This window comes from Pavona decussata, unplaced genomic scaffold, assembly GCF_977016875.1.
Source record: "Pavona decussata unplaced genomic scaffold, jaPavDecu1.1 SCAFFOLD_141, whole genome shotgun sequence".
NCBI lineage: Eukaryota > Metazoa > Cnidaria > Anthozoa > Scleractinia > Agariciidae > Pavona > Pavona decussata.
The window spans coordinates 1,102,933-1,124,715 of record NW_028145554.1 but is presented as its reverse complement, the minus strand read 5'-3'; the positions used below and the strand labels follow the sequence as shown (position 1 = coordinate 1,124,715).

The window sequence follows — 21,783 nt, the reverse complement described above, 5'->3', positions numbered from 1 at the left end:
TAGAAGAAAGATCCTCGCAGTTACTACGCAACTTAAACAGTTTTCGCAACTGCTTAAGTTGCGTAGTAACTGCGAGGATCTTTCTTCTATTTAAAAGGAAAGTATCTATTTTGCAGGTAAGTGTTGAAGCCAGCGCGTATTCAAACCACAGCTTGCACGATGTTTAAAACTGTGTTGACTTCCGGCCAGCATTGAACTCTGTTTTTCCCTAGCGTTTGTCCTTTAGTTTTAGAGGAAATTAAATAAAGAGGAATGATTATATAAAGCAAATTACAGTGATATTGTATTTCGATCCATGGGGTAAAAAGTTAGTTTGGGTTAAACCCATTTTTAAACGTGTACGTGTATGTCTTTGAATACTAATAAGAAAATAAACATCATTTACGACCTAGAGACCCCCAACTGTTTTAAAAAGAATTTGCAAAGCATTTTTGATTAACGGGTGCTTTCCCTGGCGCCACTGAAATACGCGAACCAACCCCTTGATGTGAAATGCGTCTTGTGTCAACAATCCAGCTTCAAGAGTTATGCTTAGGGAGGGGAGGGTACAAAAGGAATTTGTTTTGTACGGTAGAAAGTTGTCATCGTATTGCATAAAAAGTAGCTAAATAGTTATTTTTCTAATAATATTCTAATCTTATTTAGTTTGAGGGTTTCTAGAATTTGCATAGTTACTATAAGTTACTTTCAATGAGGTAATAAAAAAATGCTTACTCACCCTACCCTAGTGAAAGCGTACCCAGTTTCCCCGCACATGCGGCGTGTATCATTCATACGCAAGTCAGAGAGAGAAAGAATGAAGCGGGCGGCTCATGTGTTCCTCTCGACGCAGAACGAACTATGAGATTTTTGCGATTTCGAACAGGATCTATACTTCGGAAGTTTATCATTGGATTGCTGGTCTTAAGCGTAGTGTCATGTTGGATTTTAGTCTATCACGCTTCGAGAGAATTCAAAATTGTGCGACGTGCTCCTGTGCTCACAGAAGAAAAATGTTTTCATCCGAGTCGAAGTGGGAGCAGTGCGCGTCTAGGATCTGGAGAATTTCAAGAATCAGGGTACAACGTATCTCGCAAACTAGAGAAAAGAGTTCTTATTGCAATCCGCAAAACATCCATAACTTTTCGTGCGCAGATAGCAACTGTTTTAGAGGCGAATCGTTTAGCACATCAATTTGTTTATCTCGAACTAGGAGACAAAACGGTTTTCCCAGAGCTGACGCATTTTGGTGTTGGAAAGTTTTCTGTTGTCATCTTTGAAAGCATCAAGTTCTATTTAGCTCTGGGGAAAGCTAAGAAGGAACTGATCGATGATTACTGTAGTAAGTTTGCTATTGGAATCATTTTATTTACGGAGCAAGAAGCATATGAACCCGATATTCATGCATTCGAAGAATTTCACCTCGCCATCAAGACAGGTGTCAACAACCTTCAAAACGTCGAACTCAATCCATCGGCATGTTTGCTGAGACTAACTCGAGCCGGTGGAATTATCGAGAAACCTCCGAATTTAAAGTGGACCGTTTTCTTTCCTAATCATAGCACCTACGAGGCTGTTGAATTTGCGACCTTGGATGTCACAATTACAACATTACTCTCGGACAAAAAAGGGCTTGCACAAGTCAACTTCGAAAATGCCATCGTCGAAGAAAAGGTCACATCAACGCGATACACAACTGTTCTAACTGACACTGGACATCTCGATGGCGTGCGGCGTGTTTATTTCGGAAGTGGTTTGTCATTTTGGCTTCACAAGTTATTGTTCATTGACGCGCTGGCATTTGTGTCAAGAGGGCAGTTTGCTCAGTCACTCGAAAGAAGATTTGTTGTTGATATTGACGATATTTTTGTGGGAAAAACGGGGATTCGAATGACGAAGGAGGATGTTACGGTAAGTCCCCTTTATCTAGAAGCTTACCCATTGATTGCATTTTAAAGGTAAAGTTGTCAATTTCGTTTTCCATGGTAGTTTCAGGTTTGCTACAAGCATTGTTTTATTCAGTTAATTCAATTGTTATGCACTATCCTTTACATACAAATTGACTTTACCCGTCATAATGGAAATGTAAATATTTCTCCTTCTATCCTGCTGTCAAGTAGATTAGCATGTTATCATCAAATTTAAAACACCTTCAGTTCATTGTTTTGTCAAGTTTTAATTGTGTGCATGATGTTAGGTGTGTATAATTGAATATTTTGAAGTTAATACTACCCAAGTATTTTTTTCTGAAATAATTGTCCCCTTGGAAACCTCAGAACTTAAGGTAATTGATGCACTTAATTTGTAAGGTTTTCTCTTTGCCAAGGCCTTTGTAATTTGTGGGGCAGATGTTTTATCTGTGGACCTAAAATATTAGAAAATAAATTAGGTGGATGTAGTTGCAGTTGGCACTTTTAATAAGTCCTTTTTCACACTAATACAGGTAAATTTTAAAACATAACATTACTGTATCTCTTTTTTCTCCCATTTGGCCTTCTATGCGAAGCAAAATCTTGTTTTCCACCAAATTATTTTGGAAACATTCTGGCAACGTCCACTTTAATCCAGAAAAAAAAATGTGCATTTTCAAATTTACGTGGATCAGTGTGTATGAGTCTAGTGGCTCCTTTTTTCAAATTTGTGTTTTTGCTGTTCACATGCTTCACGTATGCATTTTGTCTAAAGTCTGCATTGTAACAATTACTAATTCCACATTGGGATGGGGATACTGTTTTCAAAAGTTTTGCAGTTTCAAAGCTGCACATTCAAGTGGGCATAGATGTCATTGAGTAAAAAGGTATATTTGACAGTTCTATCTCCATTTTGTGTTGAATGGACTGAACTGTAGGTGACCAAGATTCTTTTGATGCCTTGTAATTACCCTGGGTAACTGTCAGGATTATTGTATTTGGTAATGATTGATAAGTATACAGCCAAACTTGTCATAAATGACCAGTTAATACTGGTACCTGTATCAAGGAGGAAGTTGCTAATGAATGGCCTCAAAAATAGGGTAGATTTTATTGAAGTATCTTGCAGACGAGCTGGTTGTTTTTGTGTGTCTTTTGTTGGAGAGCTATTGATTAAAACATGGGACTTTTCACAATAGCTTGTAACCTCTATTGTTTAAAGGATCATAATCACCTGCCGTGCTTATCCGTCATTTTCTCTTATATCAAAATTCAAGATTTTTCTCCAGTAACTTGAAATCCTGCTACATCTTCGTTAATGCAGTAAGCTCTGGTGTTTAGTTACCACCGTAACCTTCTAAGATTATCAGCAGTTACATTTAATTGATTTGTATGTGGCTAAATTACAATTTAGGCAAGGTTAATCTCGAGACAATGCTAGTGGGTCAGTGGTTGAGCCCCAGGCAGGCAGGCTTGTGCAGGGTGGCTGCCGGGTCTGCAGGGGCTTACATGTGATTGCATATCTCAGCTCAGCTTTGCTTTGCTTTGCTGATCATTGCGTGTCATTGCTATTCCCGGCCTGTGATATCTGCTGGGTTTTGCTCCCACTCCTCCCATCCCTGGATAGGTAGGTATGGGTTGTGGTAAGTATTCCACTGAATTCGCTCAGTGTGACGGTGCCGAGTGGTTGGCGCTCGCTTGGTTGCCATGGTTACCTCCAAGGCAATGCTCTCCTTTCGCACGATAGGCCCCTCCACCTTCAAGGCACCAGCTCCTAAGCTCATCTTGTTGATGAGTTTAATGTTTTTTTATGTATTATTTTTCTCATAAAATTTGTGAAAAGTGATACAAACTTAGGACACAAACATAAGTCAAGCTGATTGCTTGAATGATCACAGTTGAAGGACTTTCCTGATTATTTAAAAGACATGTCATAGGTTGAGGCCGTAGGGCTTGAACCTACATGTATTCAATGATGTTTTATTTTATTAGGTGTTTTACACTTACAAAATCTTACTCTGATGGATTATATGCAGACTGTGAAGTGCTCTCTCAGCACACTCTTTGAACAATTCTTCCGGGGTTACTAAGATACTACGCTTTAGATCAAAGCAGCTGTACTCTTGGAGAGTCACTTACAAATTCATAGAATCACAAAAAAGCAAGTACATGTATCTTCAAATTCTCTTTAATTTGGCCTACACTGGTTATCGTGTTAGAGGCATAGTTCCACATTTGCGTTGCAATTTGAGAGTGTGAATTGAGCCAATTAAGTTTATGATTTTAGCCTGAAAACAGAACCAACTGAGGTGACATTGGAATGACTTTTTTTCTTCCTTGTTTAAGCTAAGCAAAAGCAAATCAGCCATGTTTCTTGAAGGTCTTACTTAATTTGCTTTCCATTCTTGATTTTTTTGCAAAAGCCATTAGCCACCCACTATTTTGTTGAATAAAATTTCAATCTTTCAGGCAACAAAATGTAAATGGAACTACACTTGTAACACGATAACCACTCAAACCAGTGTGCCTTCACTCTTGGCCTCTTTAAATGCCATTTTCTCATATGAAATGGAGGGGCTTTTGCCCCCTGCCCCAAGATTTGTTGTTGATAAATAATTACAATGTATCAGTAGGCCTGCACCTGCTAGATAAGCTGTATTTTCACTGGGCCCTGATAACCTCCAGCTCCATTGTCTTTAATGGCTGGCAGCATTGGTTTGTTGTTCTAACTTTTGTTTTCTCGACCGATAATGAAAGACGTTTCGAACCATGCAGGTCACCCTCATTGTACCGATTTATTCTATTAACCGTCCACCTTTGGATGAGCCCCACCTTCGAATAAGCCCCACCTTCGGATAAGCACCACTTTCGGATAAGCCCCACCTCGAAAAAGCCCCACCTTTGAATAAGCACCACTTTCGAATAAGCCCCACCTTGAATAAGCCCCACCTTCGAATAAGTCCCACCCTCCAATAAGCCCCACCATCGAATAAGCCCCACCTTCGAATAAGCCCCACCTCGAATAAGCGCCCAGCCTGAAAGCCCAAAAAGTTACTAAGCACCCACCGTCGAGTAAGCGCCCACCCGACCCACTCCCAACAAAAAACATTTCTGTACTAGCTCAGCATGAAGTAAGAGGAGTGTCAATTGTGTTCCAAATTTAGATACTGTAGTCAATGAACTTTTATATTGTTTGTCAGATTTTGCACTTTGTTTTATCTTGTTGAAGCGAAATGAAATTGTTATCCCTCGTTTTGTTATTCCTTAAAATGTTCCTGCTTGCTGAAAATGTTGGGAAAATAAGAAGCACCCACCCTAGAATAAGCACCCACCTTAAGTAACCGCCCATGCTCATGGGCCCAAAATTAAATAAACGCCCAGGACGGTTAATTGAATAAATACGGTATGTGGTGGAAATCTCTTTTAATACTGTCTAATAAGATAATCATTTGTTTGTTTTGCAGGCAATGATCTCTGTTCAAAACAAACTCCAAGAGCGAGTGCCAGGGTTTCATTTTAATCTTGGTTATTCTGGTGGCTACTTCTTACATGGCAATGACGAAGAAGATGAAGGAGACAGGGAACTTGTGAAAAATGCAGACAAATTCTGGTGGTTCAGCCATATGTGGCTTCACAAGAAGGCACATGAAAGAAACACTTTGGAAGAGTTAGTAGAAGATCTCAAGATGAATTTAGAGTTTGCGAAGGTGAGTAACAGAATTGTCAGGCTTTAATAATTCTGGATATACACACTTACTTGACTACACTTTGAAACAACTTTTCATTGGAACTGTAAATTATTTAATAATATATATAATTAGTTTAATAGCATATGTGAATATGAATATATGAAGCAGATATTTGAACTGTAGGTGAAAGATTAAATAGAAGAAAGACCCGAGCAGTTAATATGCAAATTAAGCAGTTGCTAAAAGAAAGCCTGTTATATATATTCATATTCATTTATTCATCCTCCACGGGTATATTAAGAACTCATAATATGACCAGCTCCCAGCTGGCTTGATAGCTCAGTTGGTAAAGCACTGCACCGGCATCGCTTTCTTCTGTTTAATAGCATTGTGGCCATATGACATCTGCACTCCATAGTTATAAAGTTTGACCGGTGTGGTCAAGTAGGTTTCACTCATTTGCAAAGTGGTAGTCATGGATGTAATTTTCCAGACAATATGCTCAGCCATAGTTTTCATTTTGACACTAAAGTACTGGTACTAAAATGGTTGGCCAGTCATTGTTTGCAGCTTTCCATGCTGTTATTAGAAACTATTAGAAACCTCATAAGGTCGTGGTAATATACAATGTACTTCTCAATTAGTAAATGGATGTGTTTCTCACTATCTTGAACTTTCTGGGGTGGGAAACCAACTCAAAGGTAACCAGACTTTTCCCCATTTTCTTTCAGTACACAAAGTTAGATTTCATCTTATATTATTTTGTCATTTGTTTGCTTGATAGGAACATAACATTCCTGTGAATACTACATATGCCGTTGCACCCCACCATTCTGGAGTTTATCCACCCCATGATGTACTCTACGATGGCTGGAAGAAGGTTTACACCTTAAAAGTGACATCAACTGAGGAATACCCTCACTTATATCCAGCTAGGTTCCGCAGAGGATTTGTCTACAAAAATGTCAAAGTATGATTCTGTACAGTTGGTGTTAATGCCACGTTTTTAAAACAGCAAGGGACCTTTAAAACAGCTAAGAACCTTTAATTCCTGCTGAAAGTTTATGGTGTTACCTAAAAGGGCTGTTGATTTACTACATTGATTTAAAATAGATTCCATTTTGCCGTGAATCTGTACTCTGACTGATAACGCACATGCAATGACGTCAAAACATGGTAAGAACAAAGAAGTACACTACGAGCACCGGGAGAGTAGTGTGACTGATGTTCTTATCATGTCTTGCCTTTTTCTGTGTTATCAGAGATACAGCTGTAGATACCCACGGCAAAATGAAGTCTTGACTATTTGTTTTATACAATAACCAAGACATTTGACCACATTTTGCGAGTGAGCCTCATGTTGACCGACCGAGCCATAAACTTTCAAGCAAACTTTTAGTCATGTAAATTTAGCCTAAAATACATCAAGTTCTACCTAACCTAAAGGATAAATACAATTATAAAACTTTTAACAAAAAGTTAATTTTCTCTGAGTAAAATGGTCACAAAAAATATTTCCAGTTGAACGAAATTTAAAAATGGTTTAAATTGGGCCGCTGCCTAATCTCTTACTAAAGGGGATCGTTTTCCATAGAACAGATCTCCTGTAGTGTAGGCTTCCTTTTGCAGACTCAGTTCTTGGTCTGGGGATAAAACAATTTGACTGAGAGTTATGTGTACTTGAAACATTTATTTAGTAAAAATTCGACACAAGTACGGTGGGGAAAGATTGTTATGGACTTTATACATAACAACAGCCAGCTGTTTTAATCTTTGCAATTCTAACTTTTCCCAGCCAAGTTCATCCAACAGACCACTTATAATAAATGGTTCTCATAACTAGTAGCAATACTACTACTAACACTGTAGTTGCTTGTTGCCACAGACACCAGGTTACTCTCCTGCAGTGTGGGTCACTGAAGTGTGACTTTACTTTACCTTTACTATCTTCCAATTTTCAGGTACTCCCTCGTCAAACATGTGGTCTGTACACCCATAATTTATTCTTGAAGGACTATCCCAAAGGCCAGAAAAGATTAGAAGACAGCATCTATGGGGGCGAACTGTTCCAAGTTGTCATAGATAATCCTGTAAGTTACATTATTTTAGAGCGGTTTTCAATTGAGTGTCAAAAGTAATTGCCTGTTGGCTTTAGTTTTGCATTACTAAGCTCTGTGATTGGTTGACAACACTCGTGCCACTTTTTCAACCAATGAGAAACCAAAGCCAATTGTACGTTGCTCACACTATTTACCCGTGCTTGGTTTTAGTCTATTTATAAATAAAATGCACTTACTACTAACTGTTACTAAAAGAACTCGTAATTTTGTAAATTAAATGAAAGACATCTTAAGTTTACTGTGTACATGTATACCTTCTGGGGTTTAAGTGCCTCTTGGTTATACATGTATCACAGATACCCGAAACCCCATATCCAATTAAAACTTACAGAAGTTATTAATAGCTATTCAAATATTTCATTGTTTTTTAAGAAAAATCGGCTGAATCATTTTTGAGAACTTTGTAACTCTTTTAAGGGGGGACTTTACCTAAATTTGAATGAAATTTGAAGTGGTTTTGAGAAGGGATAGAAGAAAGAAAATGATTTTTGGAACACTAACAGACAGTTGATGCCCACGCAAGAGCACCTCAGGTTGCTAGTGGACTAACTTGGTATCCGTCTATTAATTATTAACTACAAATTCTCTTTTTTAAAACTTCACTTATTCTTCAATATTTCTTATTTCTCTTAATTTAACCAATCCTTCTAGAAAAACTATCTCCTCCCAAATATACCCAAAAATCACCCCAAAATTCACAAAACACCCCACAACATAGATTTACGGGATGAACATAGAGTTTTTGGATCGTTTGAAACGTGAACGAGATATTTCCATTAAAGCCATGTAAAGTGCGGTAAAATGGCGTTTACGTTAAGTCCCCCTTAAGTGTCTCTTCTAAGCGAAAATTATAGCTTAATAAAAACACAGCGCTGAAAAAAATTCTTGCTAAAAAACAAGAACCACCTTTACAGCGATTTATTGGCATATATTCACTCCTTTTCAATTCTTTGTTTTTTTGTAAGATCTCACTGGAAAGTTTATTTCTATAGATAAAATTTTCTCTCTGAACGTACACTGCACAGTGTACTCAGTAACTTTAAGTTGATTGATCATTGTTTTTCGTACACAGATTTCCATCTTTATGACTCACTTGTCAAACTATGGAAGCGATCGCTTGGCACTGCTTGTGTTTGATAGTCTGACCAAGTACCTTCAATGCTGGACACACCTGAAACTAAGCTCTGAGCACCCTACAGACTTAGCTGAGAGATACTTCAACATGTACCCTGATGAAATGGAACCCATTTGGCAGGTATTAGTTTAGTTGAGGATAGAACTCTTGAATTGAACTAATTTGTGTCACATATTCCATTCCAGTAAGAAATTTTTTTTACATAAGGGGTGGGTGATAATTTTTTTTTTGATGACGATTTCTATTTGCCTTACATGACACAATACAATACAGTTAAGTCTCTCACAGGGACCACTTCTCGTAAGCGACCACCTCCCGTAAGCAACCACTTCGTAAACTACCATTTTGTTTCTCAGTTAAATACTGTTTCAAGAGCTCTCTTGTAAGCGACCACCACTCAATTTCTTAAGAGACCGCGACCACTTTTTAGGCCAGAAATTATACATATTCTTTTGTTTTCTGTTTCCGTTAAGCAACCACCCAACATAATCATGTATGATCGTTAGTAAATCATCACTTAGAAGTGACAAAAGTTCAATTTTTAATGACGCTACCCCGGACTGCTGACAGATAATAACAGTTTACAGACAGAGAAGATGGCTATAATTAGATCTGTCTTAGGTAAACGGTACAGATCTGTTCCTAAATGTTATACAAAGTTTCATCAGAAGAATGAATAAATGTGAAAAAAGCAAATAAATTAGTTTCTATTCGCCTAATTTAGCTGCTAAGGTAAAATTACGCTTATTTTGTTGCACAGATCTTTCCCAATAGGGCACAGGACTTGAAATCTGGAGTGAAGTTTAATGCTCGGCCCCACTAGCACTTGTGCTATAAACACTTAGTTGTTATTATTATTATTGCTTTTATGTACAAAACCAATATCTATTTCAAGGACATTTTAAAGAATGATTGTGGAAAGCACTCGTAAGATTGCGTTCACATGGATCCTTTCTTTGACAGAACCCTTGCCATGACCCACGTCACAAGACCATCTGGAATGCAGAGAAGAGCTGTAAGAGGCTTCCATCGTTCCTTGTAGTTGGTCCTCAAAAAACTGGCACCACAGCGCTTCACACATTTCTGAAAATGCACCCTGATATCTTGAGCAGCGAACCAAGTATTAACACATTTGAGGAGGTGCAGTTCTTCAATGGACACAACTACAACAGGGGTTTGGATTGGTGAGTGAAGTTATTGTCATAGGCCATACAAGAAGGAAATCATATAAAGAATTTAAGAATAAGAAAAAGGTTATTGCATTCTTAGCACCTAGCTTTGGTTTCATTAGTGTGAAGAAAACAAAAGTATTTCTACCCCACCCCCTCTTAGATGGAAATTGTTAGTCCATACCCCAGCAGTTTGTTACAGTCAGTCTATGTCACGCTTGACCAGTTTTCCAAGAATGAAATGAACATTCAAATTTCTTTTTTTTTAATGTCTGGTATTTGAATGGAATCTTGAAGTGCCAATTGGTACATAGTCCCTTAACTGTTTCAATATTTGACAGATTTCTATGAATGTTTGACACCAAGATGGTCATTAAAAGGATGAAAACTTAACCCCCTCCCAAATGTAATATGTTTGACCACCCCCATAACTTTTCAATGTTTTCCCCTAACAGTTGTGGGTCTTAAGACATCTGTCACATTAATGAACATGTTGAGAACAGCAAAATAAGTTATTCTTGGGAAATGATTGCTATTTTTGAAATACTTAATGCTGCAATGTAAAGAAAATTCATAGCTTTACACTGCCAATAAACTAGCCGGGTACTTAATGCTGCAATGTAAAGAAAATTCATAGCTTTACACTGCCAATAAACTAGCCGGGTAACTAGCCGGGTAATTTTTACAGGAACTCTGAAATCTCACTGGCGATGTTCAAAACTGACATGTAAATTTCAAAACTCTGTTCAAATTTCAAATTAAAATACAGTGGTCACGTGTGACGTAGATTGACTGTAATAGGTTTCTTTAAGAATCTTCCCTTGCCCAGTGTTGAGTTAAGTTTCTTGTCAATGGAAAGGACAGAAATATTTAGACCAGCTGTAGGTGGAGGGTATGTAACCTTGATCCATGACATAATAATTCAACTGTAGTTACAGTAGATGCAATAGTAAGAATGACAGTGAAATAGGCTAACAGTCTAAAATAAAAGCAGTTCCTTAAACAAAATCTGTGTGGGGCTGAAAGATTAGGACCTCAAAACTAGAAAGAGATTCATGATATGGTGCAGGAGCCTGTGACAAAATGGTATTTTTAATGAGATGACAGGAAGTGATACTGCATCAGGGACTACAGGTATCACTTTTCAAAGTAGTATTACCTTATTATAGGAAATGAATGCTTGTGTTAATTAAGGTATTCAAAATGAACGTGACTTTAATTAACGTGAATTGAAGGAAAAATTACTTCCTAATAAAGGAAATTAACGCGAAAGAGGTGCTAGAAATTCAAAATGAGGGAAATTAACGCGAATTGCACACACGCACACAGACAAAAACAGAATTTGTTCAGACAACAACAACAACAAATTTATCAAGTGTCAAAATCTGAAATGCAAACAATGTTTGTGGAATTGTCTCTGAATGAGGGATTAAGCAATGGAATCTGACCTTGTCAACATTCTTCACAGTGTCCATGATACCGACGACCTGATAAAACAATTTTCCTTTCTTTCTGACGGTATAAAAATTTGCGTTAATTTTCCATAATAAGGTACTTCTAAGTTGAGTGCACTCACATACTGAAGTACATATGAGTGGGATTTTTAATGCTTTAAAATTGATATGAAAGATCTACAAAGTATTTTGATTCATATGCTCACACCAAACCCTGAAACCCTCCCTTAAAAGCATTATTCTGTACGATTTGTGTTTCCTAGGTACATGGATTTCTTTCGAGACCTTGGCAACGACAGCAACACTGTCCTGTTTGAAAAGAGCGCTAATTATTTTGACAACAAAATGACACCATTCAGGGCTCATGCGCTTCTGCCGGATGCAAAAATAATCACTATCTTAGTGGATCCAGTAAAGAGGGCATATTCTTGGTATCAGGTGAGTGGTTGTCATGGAAATAAGTTAGAAATGAATTAGTATAAATCAATTATCCCTTTCACTCCTACTGGGAAATGCCATATTTTTGGAAAACGGTAACTGTGAACCCATATTAATACCAAATGTAAAAATTTTACATCAATAATGAAAGGTTTTGTCTGGGACATTGAATATTCATCATTCTTGCAAAAACAAAGAAAAAAACAGGTTAGACTGAAAAGTGTCCAAAACGAAAAAATAAAAAAACTTATAAAAACATGCAATTCTCGTCTTTATTGGGATACCCCTAAACTAAAGCTTAATTTGCAGATCTCAATACATAGTTCCTTGTCAAATGTTGATTTGGTATTAAAAATGTAATGGGAAAAAGTTTCAAAAAAATGGAGGGGTGGCTAATCATGTCTGGTATAGAAGGGGGTAAAATGTTACGTTTGCAATGCACAGATCTCACCAAGATCTGTTTGGTGTTCAAATTTAATACCATATGGCACTGTTGGGAGTTAGAGGGTTATCGGAATGACCATTATTGTGATTTATTTACCTAAATTACTTCGGGTAAGTTTTAAATTTTTAACTTTGTAGCCGCAGTTTTTGTAGAGTTTTACTATTTGATTCATGTTTTGTTTAACTGGCATGGATAAGCATTTTGTGCTAAATGATAATTATGGATTACCAGGCAAAGTGATAATTATACAAGTTTACTTCCATTTATTAGTACTACACAACTGTACTTGCAATTTGAAAGACCATTGACGAGATTGTGCAATTTAAAAAGTCCATTCTCCCTCCATCGAAGGTTTTTTGTTTTGCACCCCCGTACCCCCAGGAATTTCCAGTTTAGCTTCATACTTTCCTTCTAAAATTTTGACTTTCAAGATCCCCCTCCCACTAGGAATTTCCGATGACCTTTCATGGGGTTGGTATGGATGTTTTTTGGAACTGCACATTATCCATTCATGTTTCTTAACAGTTTTCTTGTATTTTTGTCTGGGCATAGCACATGAAGAGTCACGGTGTATCAGCAGCACAAATGCCATTTTACAAAGTTCTGTCAAGTGTTAATTCCACAGAAGGAAGGGAAATCAAAGCTCTTGGCCAGAGATGTTTGATACCAGGGTTGTATGCACAGCATCTAGAGAGATGGTTGACATACTTTCCATCTTCTCAGGTAATTATAGTGGGAAACTCTTGTAAGCGGACACCCTCCGGACATGAAAAAGGTGTCAGTAACTGGAGCTGGCCGCTTACAAGAATGGTTCTCGTAAGCGGCCATTAGAGACGTACGGAATAGGTGGCTGCTTATGGGAGCTTGCCCAGCTAATAATATACATTGGGAATGCAAATAATACCACTGTATTAAATGATTTTTTTGTTTTTGTTTTATTGCCTAATGCAATGTTGCTCTCCCGGATTCCTTCCCTCAGTATTTTGCTGATGGTACCGTGCAGCTAATCATGCTGCCTTCTTTTGGCCACCATATCATTACGTGGGATGCCTGTGCAGCCCACGTTATAAAATGGGGGCCGTTTGTATCCACAAATGCGCATCTTTCAATTATTAACTCGTTTTAGATGTATCAAATTCAGTTTTCTCCTAGAGGGGATCTTTTTGTCTCCTATTGTCCTTACTGTCTTTAACAAAAACGGTCCAATCAGAATGCAATATCTTAGTGTAGGTCAGGAGGGATCGGAGGGGAGTTAATTACTATTGTGATTATTCAGGTCCTAGTGATCTCTCGGTGGAACTGAAAAGGCTTGACTTTAGTGGCATGGCCATATTGTTTTAATGTTTTAGATTCTAATGTGCCGTTTTCAAAAAGGAAATTAACCCTTTTGAAGCGGTAAATCGAAAGAATAACTTCTAAGAAGCACTCGACAGTAAAAACGGTGGAAATCGGAGAGTTTAAGGCAAAGGAATCATGCTTCTGTTTGACAGTTGTAGAACCATCCAGAATATGTGGGGGAAAGGTCATTGGTATTAAGCTAAAACGCAGATCGCATCACTTTGTCGAATTGATGCTTAAACGCAACTGGAAATCCACTTTACAAAAAGATTAAGAGCAATTCTCCAGGAAAGTGAAGCAAAGTTGGAAATGAAAATTTTTAACCCTCCTTCATTTTTTGTGTGGAGGTAGGTTGCCTGGAGGGATGAACAAAAACAGCCATATTTGGATCGGCAGGTGCGTCGTTGTCATGGAAACCGCACTTGATCACGTCGGCCTGAGGTCTATGTTTTGACCGAAAAATTCACTCTCAAATAGTAAAAATAAACGAGTCTGGTTCTCGAGTACATGTGAACCAATTCAAATGAAATTGATACAGATGGTAGAACCACTCTCCCAGTTTATAAAATTTGCTGTTAGAGTATTTTGGGTTCTATAATCAAGAAGACCTTGGTCGTATTACTATGTTGCCTGTCCGCCATTTTGACAAGAAGGAAAAACAAGCACAACCACATTATTTTGTTATTTCTCCGAAAGTACTCTTTCCACATAAACCAAATTAGCAGCAGGGCTTACATAGATGTTGAAGTTTATAAATATTATAAAATCTATTTGGGGAAAATTATATTCTGGCCATGGGTGTTGAAGACATCCGAGGCAAGTTGCAAAAAATTGCAAAATTGGAAATGTTGAGGTCTCCAGTATTTGTTTCAAACAGGCTTTAGATAGAGAATATCAGCTTCAGAGGTTTTTTCATTCATCTTATCTGTTATCTACATTTGATTGATTAGGTTTTGGCCAACGAATTTGATGAAATATAAATTAAAACAAAGCCTACCTTGCAACTTTTGGAAATTTCTTTAGGATGCTTTTGTCGTATAGGATGGGTCTCTCCTCAGTTCGCTCGCTCCATTTTCTTGACCAAATCTTGCACAGGCTCTAGCAGAAAGGACAAATCTAACTGCCTAGCCTCGCCGAACATCTACTTTTAGACCAAAGATGATGATGCATTAACCCGAATAAAGAACAGTCGAACAGGTCAAACACAGTCGTCGAGTATCGAAATAATTCATCAATAAAATCCATGCAGGAAGTTAAATAGATGCATCAAGATCACAGCTGAGCAAATGCATGTCTGCGACGATTCTGAATAACGTCTTTGGCTAAATCGAGCCGTACATTCCGTGGTGCATGATTGAGAAGCGAAGAAATCGTAGTTTACGACCTGTTTACGACCAAACGTATGTAGACTGGAAATGCGAGTAGCAAAACTGCTGACCGGATGTAGTTTTAAATGCAATATACGCGCTTTTTGTTTGTTTGTTTTTGTAGCTTCGGCTAATTGTCGCAATGGCATTATTTCTTCTTTAGATATTTTTGGTACAATATATCATTGATAGGGGGATAAAAGAACGACTTTTGATCCGCTTTTATGACTGTTTTACGGTGGTGAATAAAGAGGACAAAATAAAAGCGCTTCACTAGTCGTTTTACGCAACCACATAAGCCGCCCATGTTTACTGGGTTTGTTTGTTTGTTTGTTTGTTTTTTTTTTTTTTTAATTCATTGCTTATTGGATGTTAAGGATGGCCTGCATGTAGGATACGTCGCTGATCTGGGGCATTAGCGTACACATTAGAAGTTACGAAGTTGGAATTTTTGACCCACCTGTCTTCCAGAAATAAATAAGTCCTCTCCAAGCCGATAAATTTTCACATTCAGTACCTAATACCTGCCCAAATTTTGGCATTCTTTCTGTTTATTTATTTATTTACTTACTTATTTATTTATTTATTTATTTATTTGCTGTTGTTTTTTTTGGTGAGGGGAGGGGTGACCGGACGTAAATTTGTGCCGTCGATCAAAAACACTGTAAGGGAAATTTGCATATCGTCGTGCGAAGGAAAATTTCCTGGACGGGATAATGGAAAGTTGGTCTCTTTCAAATCCCAAAAGGGACGTTTCGGTTTGTGAGTGCAGTGGAAACAATATAAAACTCAGTCAATGTCAAAAGGATATTTCCAGGCACGTGTAAGCCTACGGACTTAGTATAAACCGTGATGAAATCAGCGACGAAATGGGTCTTATTCTTTGCCGTGCAGGTAAATAATTATAAGATTTCACGCGCGAATAGTTTATCATAAGTGAATTTGTAATTGCATTTTCACAGTCTAAAGAGCAATCTTTTTTTTTTTTTTTTGGGGGGGGGGGGTGCGGCTATTATGATCATGCGTTCAATTTTCACCCAAGCTTCAGTTCAGCTTCATTTCCTTTGTTTTTGTTTTATTCGGTTATTGTCTTTTTTTTTTTTTGGACTTTCTTCACTATTGCCATTGTGAAACAACCCCATTACAAGAGGATATCATTACACATACATCCAGTGTTACATCCCATCACATTGTGTTACATCCGGTCAGCAGTCGTGCTTCTCGGACTTCCGGCCTATGCGTTCAGTTTATTTACCATTCTTGGCTTGTCGACTATCGCAATATCTGACCCGATTTTAGCCAAAGACGTTACTTTGGATTGTTCAAAGGCATGCATTTGCTTTGTACATCGATCTCGACACATTTACTTTACTTCCTGGCTGAATAATATTGATGAATTTAGGTGCTCGACGGCAGAAATCGCAAGCATTACGATCATGTTTTGGACTTTGTCAACTATCCTTTTTCAAGTGTATGCGGGCTACTTGTATCATCATCCAGCAAACTGGATATTCGATGGAAGTAACTGTTAGTCTGCGCTAGATTTGGTCAAAAAGACGGAACGTGCGAAGGAGAGGTACTGGAGAGAACCACGGGACGAAAGCATCCTGAAGAAATTCCCAAAACCCTCAAGGTAGGTTTTGTATCAATTTATATTTCATCAAATTTGTTGGCCAAAACCTCATTTACTAAATGTAGGTAGCAGACAAGATGATAAAGATACTTTTGAAGCTGATTTTCTTTCTCTAAAGCCTGTTTGAGCTAAATACTAGAGCTCTCAAAATTACCGATTTTGCAATTTTTTGCAATTTGTCCCTTGTGTCTTCAGCACCCATGGCCAGAGTATAATTTTCCCCAAATTGATTTTATAATATTTAAAAACGTCAATATCTATGTAATCTCTGCTCCTAATTTGGTTCATGTGGAAAGAGTACTTTCGGAGAAATAACGAATATCGTTGTGCTTGTTTTTCCTGCTTGTCTAAATGGCTGACAGGGAACATAGTAGGACGACCATTTTCTTCATGTTTATAAAACCCAAATTATTGTAACGGCAAATTTTATAAACTGGGAGAGTGGTTCTACCATCTGTATAAATTTCATTTGAATTGGTTCACATGTACCCGAGAACCAGACTCATTTACTTTTACTTTTTGAGAGTGAAACTTTTGCTCAAAACATGGTCCCAACGCCGACGTCATATAGTGCGGTTACCATGGCAACGATACATCTGCCGATCCAAATATGTTTGTTTTTGTCTATCCCCCAAGGTAACCTACCTACACACAAAAATTGAAGAGGGGTTAAAATTTTTCATTTCCAACTTTGCTTCACTTTCCTGGAGAATTGCTCTTAAAGGCTTGATTGTCCATTTGTACTAAAAGTTTTCATTTAGGAAAGCTTTTTGCCTGTTTTCTTTCCGTTTTGTTTTTGGTGAAACGAAACCAATTTGTAACCTTACACTTTTATTTACATAACCAGAAACGTGAGTCAGGCCACGTTATTGCAATAGAAATTCCGGTATAACGCTAAGACGCGTAACACAAGGGAAACAACATAACGCTATCTTTGTGACTCAAAATATTCCATTAGCTAGGATAGTCTGCGAAGCATACAATTATGAGAATCAAGGGGCATTACACGTAAATGCCAGTGTAGGCATCTTGTTATTATTAAAAAACAAAACAAAATAATATTATCAATGAAATCATTAATTTTTCAAAGTGTCTAAAGTTCGTTAAATAGTCTTTATTTCTCTTCTGTTTTTTAGATTCTTATTCTTGATGGAGACAAACTAAGAACTCATCCTGCAGAGGTCATGCTGGAAGTGCAGAAATTTCTTGGCATCAGTGTTTATGACTATAGCAAAAGACTAAGGTGAAGCTAAATTGAGTCATTCCTAAGACTTCTCTCGTTTAAAATAGGAGAAAGTGACCCCCCCGCCAGATATGTTGTTAAGTGCTGGCTACTGGCAAATTTCACTATCTGAAAGAGGTCTTATCACTGGCTGGAATTTCAGCAGACCTCAAATACATGAGGCTAATTTCAAAGGTGCACAGTCAAGTAGATCAAGCCGGCTGGGTTTGTTAATGATCCCGCTGATGTTTTTCTTAGCTATATCCCCGCCCACCCTTAATAGAAATATTCATTTCCAAGTCTCCCATTTAGTGGGGTTGGTGAATACAGTTCATTGCTTCTGATGTGTTAATTATTTTCTTCTCTGTCTTTAAGATTTGACAAGCGCAAGGGATTTTACTGTCAAGTAACATCTCAGGGTGGTACACAGTGCCTTGGTAAAGGCAAAGGTCGACACTATGGTCCCATCGATAAAAGGTCTCAACAATTCCTGGATGATTTCTATAGACAGCCCAACAGAGAACTTGCTGACTTGCTTCAACTGTTCAAAAAACCACTGCCTAACTGGTTAAGACCAAATAGATGATTCATCTAATTAAACTGACCTCCACCTGTCATGGGAGAGCAGCTGTCTTTAGTTAAGTTGTTAGAGGAGTCCCTAATTAATTAGTTTTTAGTTTGCAACAATTGAGAATTCAAACAAGCCACACCTTCCTAGTAACTAGTTTTCCTAGACATAATTTCATTTGAACAGTCGACACACTTAAGGACAGTTTTTTGTAATTAATACAGAAGTATTTTTGCACAGTTTATGACTATATGGGAAAGCAGATCTTAATAGTATGGGCTAATGGAATCCTAAAAGAAAACTGGGGGTAGCGGGCATTTTTTGGAGATAATTAAACAGCAATTTTTCAAAAAGCCGTAAAATACAAATCATTGTATGGCGGTGTTTTTTTTTTCCAAATTGAAGATTATTTTTTTTATCTCTGAAAAATGCATGGTTACCCCCAATTTTCTGTTTGGATACCAAGAGCACTTCCTAAGTTCTGCTTTCTCCGCATAGTTTTAAACCACGCAAAAATATCAGTATTACTATCTAGGCACCACCCATAGGACACCTGAGTATCTCCAGATGCGCAGAACGTATGTGCAGTTACAAAAGTAGGCACCGTCCTTGAAAATTACATTCACAGATTAAAACTTAGGGCCGCTTCACCAAGCATGGTATCATAGCACTGGAGGGAACATCTGTTCAGTAACATTTCATTTCAGATAGTGTTTTTAGCGTTGTAAGGGCCATTATGGGCCTAAAATATATTCTGATAACTATAGAAAGGTATATAAATTATTTACAGATTGGAATTTGTAACTGTATAGGGTTTTTTCATAGGTACATGTCTGTGCAAGAAGTACACTGTTGTACCAATAAGAGCCAATAATATGAGAGTAATATATTCTGTATTCAACTAATGTTATTATTTTAATAACATTTTACTAAAAGCATGCCGTTGTTTGTTGCAGCATCATGTTTAATCATGTGATACACCTGGTGGGGCCGGGGGGGGGGGGGGGGAGGGGAGGCTGGGGGGGACTGAACAGATATGGGATTTTTGAGCTTTTTGAAGGATAGTTGATGAACATCATCTCCCTGGGGTCAAAAAAGGTACTGGAATTAAATCATTTGCCGCAAAAGAAAGAGAAGTGCCAAATATTGAAAGTTTCCAAAAGAAGTCCAAGCATTCTAGGCTTTGCCCTTTTCAGATTTCTGTTTCAAAAAAGTTCTGGCACATTTTAACACCTGATTTTCGCTCAAGAAAGGCAAAGCCCAAAACTTTAGGAACTTGGCACACTTTCCTCTTTAAATTCAATTTATTCATCATGATTTGAAATCCTCTCACTTTGGGCTATTCAATTGTCTTTCAAAATGTATACTTAGTCTTGATCCAAGGGTTAGGATGGAAAGAGAAATCTAATACCCCATATCTGGGCAGGGTCCTTCCCCTCTTTGGGCTTAAAAAATTGAGGAAACATGTTCCTTTTTGCAAGGGAGGGTAGAGGTGGGGGAGTGAGAGTTGGAAGTTGAAAAAGTGTTCACTTTTTCATTATTATTATTTTTATTGCCATGCATGCATGTACCATTTATTTACAACTTGCCATTTATTTTGTTGTATGGACAACAGAGGGTGTGTTAACTTGCTTCAAAGCATCATAATTTGAACTGAAATGACCATTTATAATATATATTTTTAGTTCTAAATGGTATCTCAAGGACATTTACTGCACAATTTATGGCTAATATTACATTTAATTTGATGAAGTTGTTTAATTTTTAGGTTTTCAGGTGTAGATTTTGGTGATTTGGAGAGTTGCATTTCACTTAAGTGTTTGGATTTATTTTTTTGTGGTTCCAAGTTTTTTAATGGTTCACCAAAGTTTCGACCCCATTTCATTTCTCTGGCTTTCATTTTTCTTTAAGTAGACATGTACACAGTAAGAACTGGGTAAAAACACCATTATTTAACATATAATAATTATTAAGCTTTACTTTTATTGTTTTATCATAATCATTTTATTTAACATTATTACCAGTGAGTGAGAGTCCTACATCCGGAAAAAATTATAATTGTTATATCTAGTGAAAGTGAACATGCATGTTTATACTTTAAACTTTGCTCCACAGTAAAGTCGTACTCAATTATTTAGGCCAGCATACTTTTATCCAAGTATAACAACAGGTTTTCTGATTCTAGGCTAATAAAAGGAAAGTTCTTAATGTAAGCAAACTGGTTTATATGAAAAACAAAGGTGAATTTCATCGTTTTAAGATGCCCTGGAAGACCATTGCTGAGAGAGCTCGTACATTTTTAGGTGAAAAAATTAAAACAGCATTACTAGAGTTACTATTATATTTATTAAATTGTTATTATTAATTGTTATTATTTTTATTATCACAAGCCGTACCATTCATTACATACCTCTTACTAACCGAGTTTGAGGTCTATGCTGTGTGTTACAGTCTGAGTTTTTTCTTGTTGATTTATGGCCCAAGCGCGAAGCGTGCTGGCCATGATTCAACAGGAAAAAATGAGGATCTGTAACTTACAGTAGGAACCAAGGAAACAAGGTTTAATAGTAAGATATTTATTGTATCTCTGAGGTTAATCAGGCATGCGAGAAAGGAAGCAGGTTGAAGTTTAGCGGGCTGTACAGTGAAATACGGCCCACAAAATTGACAAATCACACCGCGCGCACTAACTGAGAGATATAATAAAAAGTGATAATCATGGCATTCCAAAACTAAGAAAATAATACTCACTAGCATTCTCATCATACACTGTTTAGCATCTGGTGTGAGAACTGTAAACGTTCTGTAATAATCTAGTTTTCTTTCAATTATTGAGAACTATTTTTGTAACATATCAGAGATATATATCAAAGTACTATAACTGTGTTTTAATAAAGTGGTTGGACATACCCAAGTACTGTTTTCATGTATGCAACTTATAATAAGTGATATTGAAAACAAAGCTTGGAAAAAAAGTAAGCTTGAACAGGACTCGAACCCATGACCTCCGCGATGCCGGTGCAGTACTCTACCGACTGAGCTATCAAGCCAACTGGGAAATGGTCATTTTGTGAATTTGTAAATAGTATACCCATCAAGGTGAACTGAAGATAGAAGAATAAGTGAATTAACAATGACCAATTACAGTTATGTATGCAACTTAAGAAGTTGCGAAAAGAAAGCCTGAAAAAAAATCCAGGTTGAACAGGATTTGAACCCTTGACCTCTGTGATACCGGAGCAGTGCTCTACCAACTGAGATATCAAGCCAACTGGGAGCTGGTCATTTTGTGAATTGTCAATTCCTAATAGACCCA

At 37.4% G+C, this 21,783-nt stretch overlaps 1 protein-coding gene across 1 annotated transcript; it reads left to right on the top strand.

Annotated features, from left to right (window-relative positions):
- Positions 1 to 775: 775 nt before the first annotated feature.
- LOC146466755 (bifunctional heparan sulfate N-deacetylase/N-sulfotransferase 4-like) lies at positions 776 to 19,160 on the top strand. Its single transcript, XM_085126839.1, has 10 exons — positions 776 to 1,890; positions 5,354 to 5,596; positions 6,363 to 6,548; positions 7,540 to 7,668; positions 8,771 to 8,953; positions 9,797 to 10,017; positions 11,720 to 11,894; positions 12,892 to 13,062; positions 17,814 to 17,920; positions 18,275 to 19,160. The coding sequence occupies exons 1-10, from the start codon at positions 841 to 843 to the stop codon at positions 18,483 to 18,485; spliced, it is 2,676 nt and encodes an 891-aa protein (XP_084982965.1). The 5' UTR covers positions 776 to 840; the 3' UTR covers positions 18,486 to 19,160.
- Positions 19,161 to 21,783: the final 2,623 nt, after the last annotated feature.